This window comes from Sorex araneus, chromosome 3 (genome assembly GCF_027595985.1).
Source record: "Sorex araneus isolate mSorAra2 chromosome 3, mSorAra2.pri, whole genome shotgun sequence".
In the NCBI taxonomy this organism is placed as follows: Eukaryota; Metazoa; Chordata; class Mammalia; order Eulipotyphla; family Soricidae; genus Sorex; species Sorex araneus.
Window position 1 is genome coordinate 95,997,382 of NC_073304.1, and position 12,850 is coordinate 96,010,231.

A 12,850-nucleotide genomic window follows, 5' to 3' on the forward strand; every position below is an offset into this window, starting at 1 on the left:
CTCCTAGGATCAAAATTTACCAGACATACTCACTTGTGCACAAGAGCAGTGTGAAATACACAGAAACTGCCATCTTGGTTTTCGAGAAGAGGAAATGAAAGAAATTTACCCTCCACTCAACTGGTACTTTTTAAAAAATTCTGTTTGTTTTGGGGCCTTACCCAGCAATGCTCAGAACTTACTCCAGGCTGTGTACTCAGGAAACACTCCCAAAGGGGTTTGAGAAATCATTTTAGGTTGTCAGGGATAGAACCTGGGTAGGCTGCGTGCAAGGCAAGCACCCCACTCACTGTACTATTGCTGCAACCGCTCAACTGGGATTTTCAAGCGTGACTTAATTTTTGAATGCAGTGTATGAATTTAATGTTATCACTGCTAAGAACCAGCTATTTGTCTGAAGTAGCTGTCAGATGAAAAGCATTCTTTAGATTCTTAAAGGAAGTGTTTGAGCTTCTTCCAAAGAGTGGGGGGGAAAAGAAAAAGAAATCTCCAGTAGGGAAGAGATTTTTTTTTTTTGTTAGCTAGTTTGTTTGTTTTTAGGTTCTTGAATGACTAACTTGCTCCTTGAAAAGCAAGAGCACAGAAATCAAAGGCCTGATTATGCTGAATCCTTCTCTTTGGTTATTATTCAAACTGGTTCCCAGCATGCCACGGTAAGAAAGAAAGGGTTCACAGGCCCTGTTTGAAAAACAGACTAAAGAGCTTACTCAGCACTCAGCTCACATTGTTTTTGCCTGTATTCATCATTTAAAAGCCTTTTGATCTGTCCTTTTGTGCAACACTTTTTGGCTTCTGGGATTATTCTCAGAATATAGGAAGCACCTTCCTGACCTAGTTATAATAATTGTTTTAAATATATATTTTTTGTGACCCCCCCCTTTCTCTTGAAGGATGTCTGGAATGGAAGAGGCCGATCTGTATGCATACTTGAATCATGGGGTAACTTGTACAAAAAAACGTAATTTCTTTCGTTCGTTCCTTTCCTGCTTAAGTAGTGGTTAAACTGGGTGTGTGTTAGCGGTAGGGGGTAGGATGGGGGGGTTGCCTCTTGTTGGAGAAGGGTCATTTTTAGAATGAAACCAACTCAGGGCGTTTGAGGACATTCGCGCTTCGGTGAATAGGCAATGCTTTTTCGGTTTTGTTCCAGCCTGAAAGAAAGCGAGTGTGTTGCCGTGGTTGATTGGAAGGATGTTTTAGAAAATTTCCTAATCCGAAAGATTCCAGAGATCCTCCGAGGCGCAAAATAAAAGAGCTGAGGAATCCTAGGGCTATCACAAAAGGCTAGTCACTCCTTTCATTTTATTTATTTATTTATTTGAGAGCGAAATACCTTTAGGGTGCAGAAGGTGGAATGCAAAGGAGAGACTCCAGTCGGGGCGGGGGAGGAAGGGAGGGAGGACAGTTAAGTCATTCCGAGAGGAACAATCCAAGAGGACAGCCCGCCACCCCAGGCCCTGCGCACGGACGGAGCAAGCGTTGGGTCCTCTGGGTGCCGTTCACTGGGGAGGTCGGCACAGCTGAGCGCGCGGGTGACCCTGAGCGCCCGCGCCCGCCGGCACTGCGGCACGGACATCACGCCGCGCGCCCGCTCGCCCCGCCCGCCGTCGGTTCCCTTTGGGTGGGTGGGTGGGGGGATCCGAGTAGCGTAGGAGCCGCTGACGCCATCGCCCCCGCCCCCGGCTCGCAGGGAGCATGCGTCTGCGCGCTCACTTCCTCCCGAGCGCCGAGCGCAGCGTGCAGCCTCCGCCCTAGCGGAGCGGCCACTTCAGCACCCGCGGGCTGGACAGCGCCCGCCGCCCCCCAAGGCGTCCCGCCGCGCCCCGCGCCCGCGCCCGCCCCTGGCCGCGGGGGTCCCGGCCGCGCTCGCCCCCCGCACCCTCCCGCCTCGCTCTCCCGGCCACCCCCACCGCCCCAGACTCCCTCTTTTTCATTCATAACAAAAGCTGCAGCTCCGGGAGCCCGGCGCCAGGCTTGCTCCGAGCCAAGAGCGGGCAAGAATGGGATTTCTTTGGACGGGCACTTGGATCCTGGTGCTGGTGCTGCACAGCAGCCCCATTCAAGCGTTCCCCAAGCCCGGAGGCAGCCAAGGTAGGTGGGCACGGCTCTCCCCCCACGGTCCCAGCTCATTTCCCCGCGGAGACACGCAGGTTTGACATAATCCCGTGAGCCTGTGCATCCTCGCCTCGACTCGTTTTCTGATCAAGTTCTCCGGACCGAAATCGTTCAGGGACAATAGACAGACTCTTCCCCCGCCCCCTCCATCCCACTCTCCCACCCCCCCACCTACCCCTCCTAGCTATTTAAAAGCTGGCGTAATAACATGAGTGGTTTTGAAAGATCTTTGAAGAGAGGAGGATGCCTGACTTGTTTTATTTTGTTTTAGTTGTCTTACAACCTTTCTCATGTATCTTATTAGCATGCGAAGAAAGGCCGTACCAATAATGCCCATTCAAATCAGGCTCTGTCTCCTTGAAAACAGCAGGTAAAGCTTTATTTCTTAGGAGAGTCAGGATAGCTGTATCAACTCGGGTCAGGAAAAAAAAAAGTGTAATTGTATCAACACGGGAAAGAAGGATAATAAGCTTGACAATGTTCATGATTATGATTGTATAATTTCGATCGTCTTCATTAATAAACATGTTTGTTTCAGCCATCCAACACCGGTTTTTCTAGCAGTTTTGCTTTAACCTTTTTTATATAATAGGAGGTGTGTTTTGTTTCCATTGCACAATTGAGTTTATATTTGTATTTCAGACAAGCCTCTACATAATAGAGAACTGAGTGCAGAAAGACCTTTGAATGAACAGGTAAGTTAAAAGTAAAATCTAAATGCTATTTAATTTTACTTTAGTTATTGACAGTACAGTTGTGCTGTGACATTTTAACTGGTTTGAATTCACAAATTTCAGAACCTAATAACCTTTTTATAGGATACAAAATATAGTTTGGGCAATTTCTGTGTCCTTAAAATTAGAGAGTTACATCTACTGTATAGAGCTGACTACAATAACCCAGTAAGTTCAACACTTTTTTCATTGACTCTTGTAAGGTTGTTTCATTTACCCTACACTTGTCTTTCACCAACATTATAAAGAGGGATTAATATTTGTAGAGCACCTGCCATTATTTTTATCTTACTTAATCCTTTTGATACTACTTTGAGATAGAAAATTTCTACACTGTACAAACAAGAAAACTAAAATCCACAGAGATTTAAATCATTTAGCTGTCATACTTGGTAAGCAGCGGAGCAGTCATTAAAAACCAGCTCTATCTCTGGTTTGTTTCACAGATTGCTGAAGCAGAGGCAGACAAGATTAAAAAAACATATTCCCCAGGTAAAAAAAAAAAGAAAAAACCTATACTGATGTTAATGTAAGTTATGCCGGTTATGAGAATCTTAACTAAAATAAATGTATTGGGCTTGGGGGCTTTGCTTACAGAAAGCAAACCAGGTGAAAGCAATTTTTCCTTTGTTGAGAACTTGAACCTGCTAAAGGCAATAACAGAAAAGGGAAATAATGAGAAGGAAAGACAATTTATGAGAAGCTCCCCATATGATAATAAGTTGAACATGGAAGATGTTGACTCAACCAAAAACCGAAGACTGATTGATGATTATGATTCTACTAAGAGTGGAGTGGATCATAAATTTCAAGGTAATTTAGGACAAAGAACTTTTGTCACGAATATTCTCAAAATTGGGGTTTTCTGTTATTGGTTGGCAGAAAGTTCTGTTTCTTCAAAATACATATGTTCTACTATCAATTTTTAATTCAGTCTAAAATACAAGTCTAAATGTACTGATAATGTGTAAAGCCCTAGCTGCACAGATGCCAAAATTTTATTTTCTCCTTAAACATTTCTTCACTGAATTTTTTTAAATTATATGGTAGCACTGTTGTCATCCCACTGTTCATCGATTTGCTCGAGTGGGCACCAGTAACATCTCCATTGTGAGACTTGTTGCTGTTTTTGGCACCCATGGTGTATTCAATAATCCAAAAACAGTAACAACAAGTCTCACAATGGAGATGTTACTGGTGCCTGCTCGAGCAAATTGATGAGCAATGGGATGACAATGATACAGTGATACAGTGATTATATATTATAATATGTATAATATATTATAGTCTATTAATACAAGCAAATGTTATAATTCTCATATAATTAAATCAATAAAATACCCCCAAAAGGTGAAATAGCCATTACCTCCTTTTTTGGTCTTAGGGTCACACCCAGCAGTGCTCAGGGCTTACTCCTTGCTCTATGCTCAGAGATCACTCCTGGCAGTACTTAGGAGCTCATATGTAATTAAACCAGGGATTAAACCAGGCTGGCCTCATTCAAGGCAAGCATCTTAACCCTTGCACTATGTCTCTGGCCTTCATTACTTCCTTTACAGCCTTCTCTTTCTATCCTTTCATAGCCTCAGTTACCATTTATTCTAATGTCTCATCTATTATTCATGCAAATTTCTTTGAACTATAGACCTGTATCACACTTACATTAAGAGTGTTTCCCAAAGTAGGGGATACCACCCTCTGGGTTTTCCTGGAATGATGGGGGAAGGTGACTGGATCGATAGCACAGCGGGTAGGGTGTTTGCCTGGCACAGGGCTAACCGGGTTCGATTCCTCTGTCCCTCTCGGAGAGCCCGGCAAGCTACCGAGAGTATCCTGCCCTCACGGCAGAGCCTGGCAAGCTACCCGTGGTGTATTCGATATGCCAAAAACAGTAACAACAAGTCTCACAGTGGAGATGTTACTAGTGCCCGCTCAAGCAAAATCAATGGGGAAGGCAGTAATAGGCACTGGGGGGCATATTCTAAGATTGATGTCTAAGAAGGTTCTGAGTAATATTTTTTTCTGAAAAGGCGGAGATAGTCAAATAACTTTTGTGAATCTCTGCCTGAGTACCTCCTTGTAAGTCTCTGAAATACCTCAAGTTTATGCAGGAGCCAGTGAATTATTGCTGTTTGACTTATAATCTAGTCCCTACAGAGTACTCTCTCTAGGAAAAAATACTACTACTTACCCAATTTTCAGAATAGAAATCTTAGAATTAAACGCTCTCCATTTGTTTACCTCTTAAACTGTAATCCACCAATCTTAACCATTTCACATCCTCTATATGTCTTTGGTAGAAGGAGGGGTTGACTCCCAAGGAATGTTCAGAGGCTTCCCGGGGCCCTTCCAGTGATATTCATCAGCTGGTCCAGATGATTCAACACTAGGGCTCAAGGATGTTGCGCTGCTCAGGCTCTGTGGTGCTGTTTCTGCACATCTCTTCACTTTTTCCTCTTTTCCCATCAGCACTAACATTTTCCAAGATCAAACCATGTCTCACTTGACCACAGCAAAGTCTTCTCATGGGCTTTGTCCCTTTCTAACTCATTCTTCAAGTAGCACCCAGAGGGATCATTTCAACACACACTTTTAGTATTCACTTTTTTGCACAAAACACATAGATTCCCAGTTCTTTTGGAAAAAGACCCAAATTCCTTAACGTAGCCTCTGCTGTTCTCCATGGACTGGCCAGCTCAGATACATTTCGAGATCATCCAGAGCCAAGATGTGACTCCAGCAGTAAAATATATGCCTTGCATGCACGAGACCTGGGTTCAATCTCTGGAATTGGAAAATAAAATAATCTCATATCATTCAGCACACATGATCAGATAGAAGCAACCTTCTTGGAGTTGGAACAATGATACAGCAGGTGAGGGTCTTGCCTTGCATGTGGCTGACTCAGGTCCGATCCCCAGCACCCCATAGGGGGTCCCCCAAGCTCTGCCAGGAATGATCTTGGAGTGCAGAGCCAGGATTAAGTTCTAAACAAACAAACAAACAAACAACAACAAAAAAGCAGAGGGAGGTGTAAGAGAAAGAAACGTCCCTTTTTCCTTTCTGTCACCTAATGCAGTTTTACTTCCCTCGCCTTGACTATGTAGCAGGGTTTTATTCCCCTCTGAAACTAAATTGAGAACTTTATGAGAGCAAAGACTACTGTCTGGATGCTCATGAACTCACTGCAGAAACTGATAAATGAACAAATAGAAGAATAGAACAAATGAAAGAAGACAAGGCACTAACAGCACTATTGTCCCTAGGTACTGGAGGAGATAGCACGTTTCTCATTCTGAAGACCCATGTCCCAATTTTCTAACATGTCCTTACACTGTTCCATGGTCACTAGAAATGCTGCAGATAATCACTGCCAGAAAGCAAATACTCATTAGATTTTCCTCTTAGAAGTTCTCATAGCTGGAGGCAATATCAGAGTATGCTGTGCGTGTTTGGAAGAGGGGTCATGGTTTATATTGGGACATATATTATGTTGTGTATGATTTAGGGAAATTGCTTATTTTTCTCTTGAATTCTACTTTCTGTTTCTTGAGTTTGGGGTTTCTAGGGAGGGGCAGTTATGGAGATCAAACTTGGGGCTTCACACGTGCAGGACACTTACTCTAGCACTGAGCCAAACCTCCTGCCCTGACATACATTTTAACCTAAAAATACTTGTATTCTCAGAGTGATAGCACAGACGGTAAGGCTCTTGCCTTGCACACAGTTGACTCAGGTCCAATCCCTGGCACCCCATATGGTCCCCCAATTTCTTCCAGGAGTGATTTCTGAGTGCAGAACCAGGATTAATTCCTGAGGTATTACCAGATGTGGCACAAAAACAAAAACAAGAAACCACCCCCAAAAAGAAAATATTTGAACTAGAATACACTGGACATTGTTTATAATGGCATGCAAAAATAGAGTCAACTCCTTTGAACTGACCATTTAATAAAATTTAAAACAGTGGGTTTTTTTTTATCACTGTATCATTATCATCTTGTTGCTCACCAGTTTGCTCGAGCAGGCGCCAGTAAAGTCTCCACTGTGAGACTTGCTGTTACTGTTTTTGGCATATCAAATATGCCACAAGTAGCTTGCTAGGCTCTGACATGCTGGTGGGATACTCTTGGTAGCTTGTCAGGCTCTCTAAGAGGGACAAAGGAATCAAACCTGGGTCAGCTGTGTGCAAAGCAAATGCCCTACCCACTGTGCTATCGCTCCTTATTAATAATTTGGGGGTTATATTGGTAGTCCTTGCAGGCAGTAGCACATATATACTTATGATATAGCCACTAAGTTTACCAACTTATTTTGAAATTGTTCATCATTTTTATTATAATCCCAGTGGGATCAGAGCTATCCGGTGCTAGTCCTGATGGCTCACAGTTTTACCACAGGACTCATCATGAGTTTATCTGGGATTATAGAGAAGATTCTTGGAGACAATGATCTATGAGTTAAGTTACTCATTTCCTAGAAATTCTGCAGCCAGAGGGTTTGGGACCACAAAGGTGACTAAAGCCTCAGCAATGTGCAGACTTACCTTGCAACGGGAGGAGAGGGAGCTTACCTGCAGGTATTTTCTCAGCTCAGTCACACCTGTAAGAAAACTCTAAATGGGCTTGTGCTATCGAGCTGATCAGTTATTGTTTTCGATGTTTTCTGTAGTACATGCAACTCAGGTTTTCCCCAAACTTGGAGGGTTTTATGTTTGTTTTCTTGTGAAGTAATGCTTTGGGGTTCCTACATGCATCTCCCAAATACTCATTTGTCAATTCTGCATGTCAGATGATGAAATGGACAGTTAGCTCTATGCATTTAGGGACCATAACTAAACAAACCCTATTTCCAGTTTGGTCCCTGTTAAGACTCTTAAAAAAAAATCTACCAAACAGAAATCAAGGGGAGAGCTGAAAGGGCTGGAGCAATGGTCCACTCAAATACCAGCAGGTATATATAACCCTGGTGGTGGCCTCCAGCCCCCCTGGGCCCAAGCAGTTCAGTACTGCCCCACTGAGCATGGCTAAGTATCACCAGGAGTGACTCCCGGACCCCAAACACTGCTCAGAAGTGCCTCTGTAAAATGTATTGAACAAGTAAATATCAAATGCCAAATTGGATGCTTGGAATTCAAAACATTACTGTGCCGATGGGACTGGAGCGATAGCACCAAGCAGGGCCTTGCACGCCTTGCACGCGGCCGACCTGGGTTCAATTCCTCTGTCCCTCTCAGAGAGCCCGGCAAGCTACCCGGGGCTTATTTGATATGACAAAAACAGTAACAACAAGTCTCACAATGGAGACGTTACTGGTGCCCGCAAGCAAATCGATGGACAACGGGACGACAGTGCTACAGTGATACTGTGCAGATGATGACTTAGTATGTGACTTTCATGTCCACCCAAAATGTTGAAAGCTGCCTTTAAAATGTTCTACTTGGGAGGCTAGAGGGATAGCACAGTGGGTAGGGCATTTGCCTTGCACGCGGCTGACCTGGGCTTGATCTTCGGCATCCCATATGGTCTCCCGAGCACCGCCAGGAGTAATTCCTGAGTGCAAGAGCCAGGAGTAGGCCCCTGAGGATTGTCGGGTGTGACCCAAAAAAGAAAAAAAAAGTTCTACTTGGGCTGGAGTGATAGTACAGTGGGTAGGGCAATTGCCTTGCATGCAGCTGGCCCGGGTTCAATCCCCAGCATCCCGTATGGTCTACCAGCACCACCAGGAGTAATTCCTGACTGCAGAGCCAGGAATAATCCCTGAGCATTACCAGGTGTGACCCCCAAAATGTAAAACAAACAAAAAAGTTCTACAGGAGCCAGAGTGATAGTACAGTGGGTAGGGTGCTCCCTTGCATGCAGCTGACCTGGGTTTTATCCCCAGCACCATATACAGTCCCCTGAGCCCTGCCAGGAGTGACCCCTGTGTGCCCAACAAACAGCAACTAAAAATAGTTGTATTTGTTGAAGCCGTTCGGCTTCCCTCTGAAGGGTTTCTTAGGAGGGTGAAATATCCCTTCGTGAGCAATAGAGAATTCATCCTGCATAACTCCGTTTCCAAGGGGTTAGGGAAAAGCAGTGACCCGAAAGGAGCAGCACCTTGGTATTCCTCTAGTACCCCTCTGAGCACAGCTGCACTAGAGGAGACCCACGTTCTGGCTGAAGACCGCACAGAGTACAGCTGAGGAGAAAGGCTATATTTTTTCAGGGCTGTTCTCCCTGTTGTGAAGTAACTGAACTGAAAAGCAGTCATCTCAGTTATTTTCCAGCTCCATCAGGCAGCCAGTATTCTTCCTTTGTCATATCCAGAGGGATAAGAGACAAGGGAAATAAATTCTCCACCTCTCCTTAGACCTAGGCTGTTTCTGCTCCACATGTTCCCAAGAGTCTTGGCTTGCAACCCACAAATGGAAAAACCAGACCAACATGATCATAAGGCTTGGCTGCTGAATTTAAGGATGATGAACCAGATTCTCAGTCCCCCAGAAGGAAAACTGAGATTTGGGGAGGTTTTGCTTAGGGGCTTCTCAGCTCATTAGTCATGCTGGTACACAGGGTTCAAAGGGCTCACTGTATCTGGGTTAGCCAGCAGCTTGGCAGCAACAGACAGCCAGAGAAGCTCCGTGTGTAATCTCCAACTCAGCCCCTTTCCGTACAACGAGATCTCTGCACCAGGCTCAACACATTGCCCTCTTCACAGAGTCTGCAAGGTGGGCTATGGAAGAGTCCTGTCCAGATCCTCAGAAAAGAGCAAAAGCAGAAGGGGAAAAAAGGCCAGGCTCTTCTTTCTCTGAGTGAATAAGATCAGAGTTGTTTAGGCAGAATTTGGCTAGCAACGCAGTCTACTTTCTCAGAAGAAAATTGCAGTTCCGTTATTTCAGGGACAGATCCACAGTTTATAGTTGCAGTGTAACATTTGTGTTCACATAATATTTCATGGTTTTTATAGAAGTTTATTATTTTTGGTTTGGGGGGGGACACACTGGAAGTGCTCCGGGGTCACTTTGTGCCCCAGAGGAGGTCCCTGATGCTCGGGGGACCACATGCTGCTGGGAATCAAGTCAGATCCCCTGCATGCAAAGTTTGTGCTCAGCCTGCTGAGCTTTCTCTCCAGCCCCAGCTATTTAGTGATTGAAAGGTACTTTTTACCTTATTTAACCTGAACCTCTTGCCCGTGTGCCTGGCTGTCTTCCCCAGGGCCCCTCGGAGGGGATAGGCTCCAGCTTCCCTCCCTGCCCCAAGTAGAGCTCCCGGTGGCGGAAGACCACCGGAACCTAGCCACAGCCATGCTCAAGGCCCCTCTCCATACGTTCGGACAAGCCTCACGCATGAAGGTACCGGCAGAGGAACCCAGGTGTGTGTAATCCTATCAAGGGCCAACATCCAGAGACTTAAAAACCAGCTCCCAAAAACTCTGAGATATCTTATAAGCTACTTCTCCCTCTGGGAGAAACTAGCAAGCTACTGAGAGTTTCCTGCCCACATGGGACAGCCTTGCAAGCTTCCCATGATGTATTCATATGTTAAAGCCAGTAACAAGTTGAATCTCATTTCCCTGACCCTGAAAGAGCCTCCAATGTGGCATCTTTGGGAAGGCCGAGTGGAGAGAGGCTTCTAAAATCTCGGGGATAGGATGAATGGAGAGGTTACTGAGCCCGCTCGAGAAATTGACGATCAGTGGGATTTCGTGATTCGTGATTCATGATTAACCTGCACCTCATAATTATGTAATTGTTTTGGGCCACATGTGGCAGTTCTCAGGGCTTACTTGTGGCTTTGAGCTCAGGGATCACTCCTGACAGGTCTCAGGGGACCCTATTTGGTACCAGAGATTGAACCTATTAGGTACATACCAGTCAAACGCCTTACCCACTGAACTATCTCTCCAGTTCCATGAGTCTCATAATTGCATTGAATATCTTCCTTTACTGTTACCCAAGGATTTGTTGATAATAAGAGGTCTTATTGGGGCTAGAAATATGATTTTTTTTCTAGTCTACCCAAAAGATGACAAGTGCTAGTGACTTTTAAACTTGCAGATAGTTATATGCTGCTCAGTGTCCTAGAGACTGGAAAACACCAATCAATTCCTGGGACTGTTTTTTTCTTTTTGGGTCACACCTGAAGATGCACAGGTGTTATTCCTGGCTTTGCATTTAGGAATTACTCTTGGTGGTGCTCGGAGACTATCGGGGGTGCTGGGAATTGAACCCAGGTTGGCTGCGTGCAAGGCAAATGACCTACCTTTTGTACTATCACTCCAGCCCCTCCTAGGAATTTTTCATGGACATAGAGCAATGCTTCCTTCCACCAAATCCCTGTAAGTTCTTTTTTTTTTTTTTTTTTGCTTTTTGGGTCACACCTGGCAATGCTCAGGGGTTACTCCTGGCTTTGCACTCAGGAATTACTCCTGGCGGTGCTTGGGGGACCATATGGGATGCCGGGGATCGAACCCGGGTCGGCCGCATGCAAGGCAAATGCCCTACCCGCTGTGCTATCGCTCCAGCCCCATGTAAGTTCTTTTTCTCTTAGAATGGACCCTCCTTTAGCCTAAAGTAGTGCTGCTAAAAGCTAACGATACATACAAGCTCCTCTGCAAATATTGACGTAGATTTCAAGTGGCTTTGTGTCATTCTGTTGTCACATTTTGTTATTTGTTTTTATATTTGGGCCATACCCAGCAGTGCTTAAGGCTTACTCCTGGCTCTGTGCTTAAGGATCACTCCCTGGCAGGGCTTAGGGGACCATATGGGGTGCTAGGGATTGAATCCAGGTCAACCATGTGCTAGGCAAGCACCCTACCTGCTTGTTCTAGCACTCTCTGCCGTGTTATTGTTGCTTGCCAGAGATCACACATCAGGTTGTGGTGCTTAATATTGCTAGCATAATATTGTTTGCATTATTAATGATAATAAAAATAGAGAGGCCTTTTGGGGGGATTTTGTTGGTTAGGTTTTCTTGTTTGTTTCTTTCAGGGACACACTGAGCAGTGTTCAGGGCTATTCCTGGCTCTGTGTTCAGGAGTGACCCCTACATGGTATAGGGAAGAACTTTACCTGCCAGGCAAGAACTATGACCCCTGTTTATCTCTCCAGCCCAAGGAGAAGCCTTTTCTATTTGTCACATCAGATGCTTTCAGAATCTTTCTTTTATCATCAGGCTGTTCACTTAGAGTCAAATATTATTTGAAAACCACAGGTTTACATGGACCTCTGTAAATATATTCCAAGCATAGTTGAATACACTAGAGCAAAGACAGATTATGATGATGTGATCCATGAAATAGGCTTGCACACATCGTGGGGTGAAATTGTGATCGCTCTCTTTAGATGATCCAGACGGCCTTCATCAGCTAGATGGAACTCCTTTAACTGCTGAAGACATTGTCCAGAAAATTGCTACCAGGATTTATGAGGAAAATGACAGAGGCGTATTTGACAAGATTGTTTCTAAACTGCTGAATCTTGGCCTAGTAAGTTATTTGCATGAGAAGAAACCAAAGTTCTTGGTCTAGTTTGGAATAAGCTAAGAAACTAAGACACTTGTTTCAAGTGTCAAATGTTTACAGTGAACTTACTTTGGACAAGGCACTGTAGGTTTCAAGGACAGATTAGACGCTATTCTTTCCAGTAGGAACTCTGTCTCAGAGGAACTAAACAAGTATATACATGTCTATAGTGCAAATTGCGTAAGAACCAGAGAAGTGGTTTCACTGTGCCAGAGGTTGAATTTTATCCAGCTGGGAAATTAGCTACAGAGGAGGAGGAGGTATTTGATGAAAGCCTTGAAGGATGTCTAGGACTTAGCCAGCAGAAGTAAAAGCCATATGTACAGCCAGAAGGAGCAGAGATTTGCAATGTTGGATGGAGTTTTTGCAATGTTGGAGAGAGAGAGGGTACAGGGAGTAAGGCACTTGCCTTGCGTGCAGCTTACCTGGATTCTGTTCCTGGCACCATTTATGGTTTCCAGAGCACTGCCAAGAATGATATCTGAGAACAGAGCCAG

The 12,850-nt window shown here is 44.7% G+C and overlaps 1 protein-coding gene across 2 annotated transcripts in view; it reads left to right on the plus strand.

The window, feature by feature from the left end:
* The first annotated feature begins 1,700 nt into the window (after window positions 1-1,700).
* SCG3 (secretogranin III) overlaps window positions 1,701-12,850 on the plus strand; it is a 44,128-nt gene continuing 32,978 nt past the window's right edge. For both annotated transcript variants that reach the window (XM_004611768.2, XM_055130290.1), the window contains exons 1-5: window positions 1,701-2,088; window positions 2,755-2,807; window positions 3,293-3,338; window positions 3,444-3,659; window positions 12,175-12,317. In XM_004611768.2, the coding sequence (XP_004611825.1) occupies window positions 1,998-2,088; window positions 2,755-2,807; window positions 3,293-3,338; window positions 3,444-3,659; window positions 12,175-12,317 (549 nt within the window). In that variant the 5' untranslated portion in view covers window positions 1,701-1,997. The remainder of the gene's footprint in view (window positions 2,089-2,754; window positions 2,808-3,292; window positions 3,339-3,443; window positions 3,660-12,174; window positions 12,318-12,850) is intronic.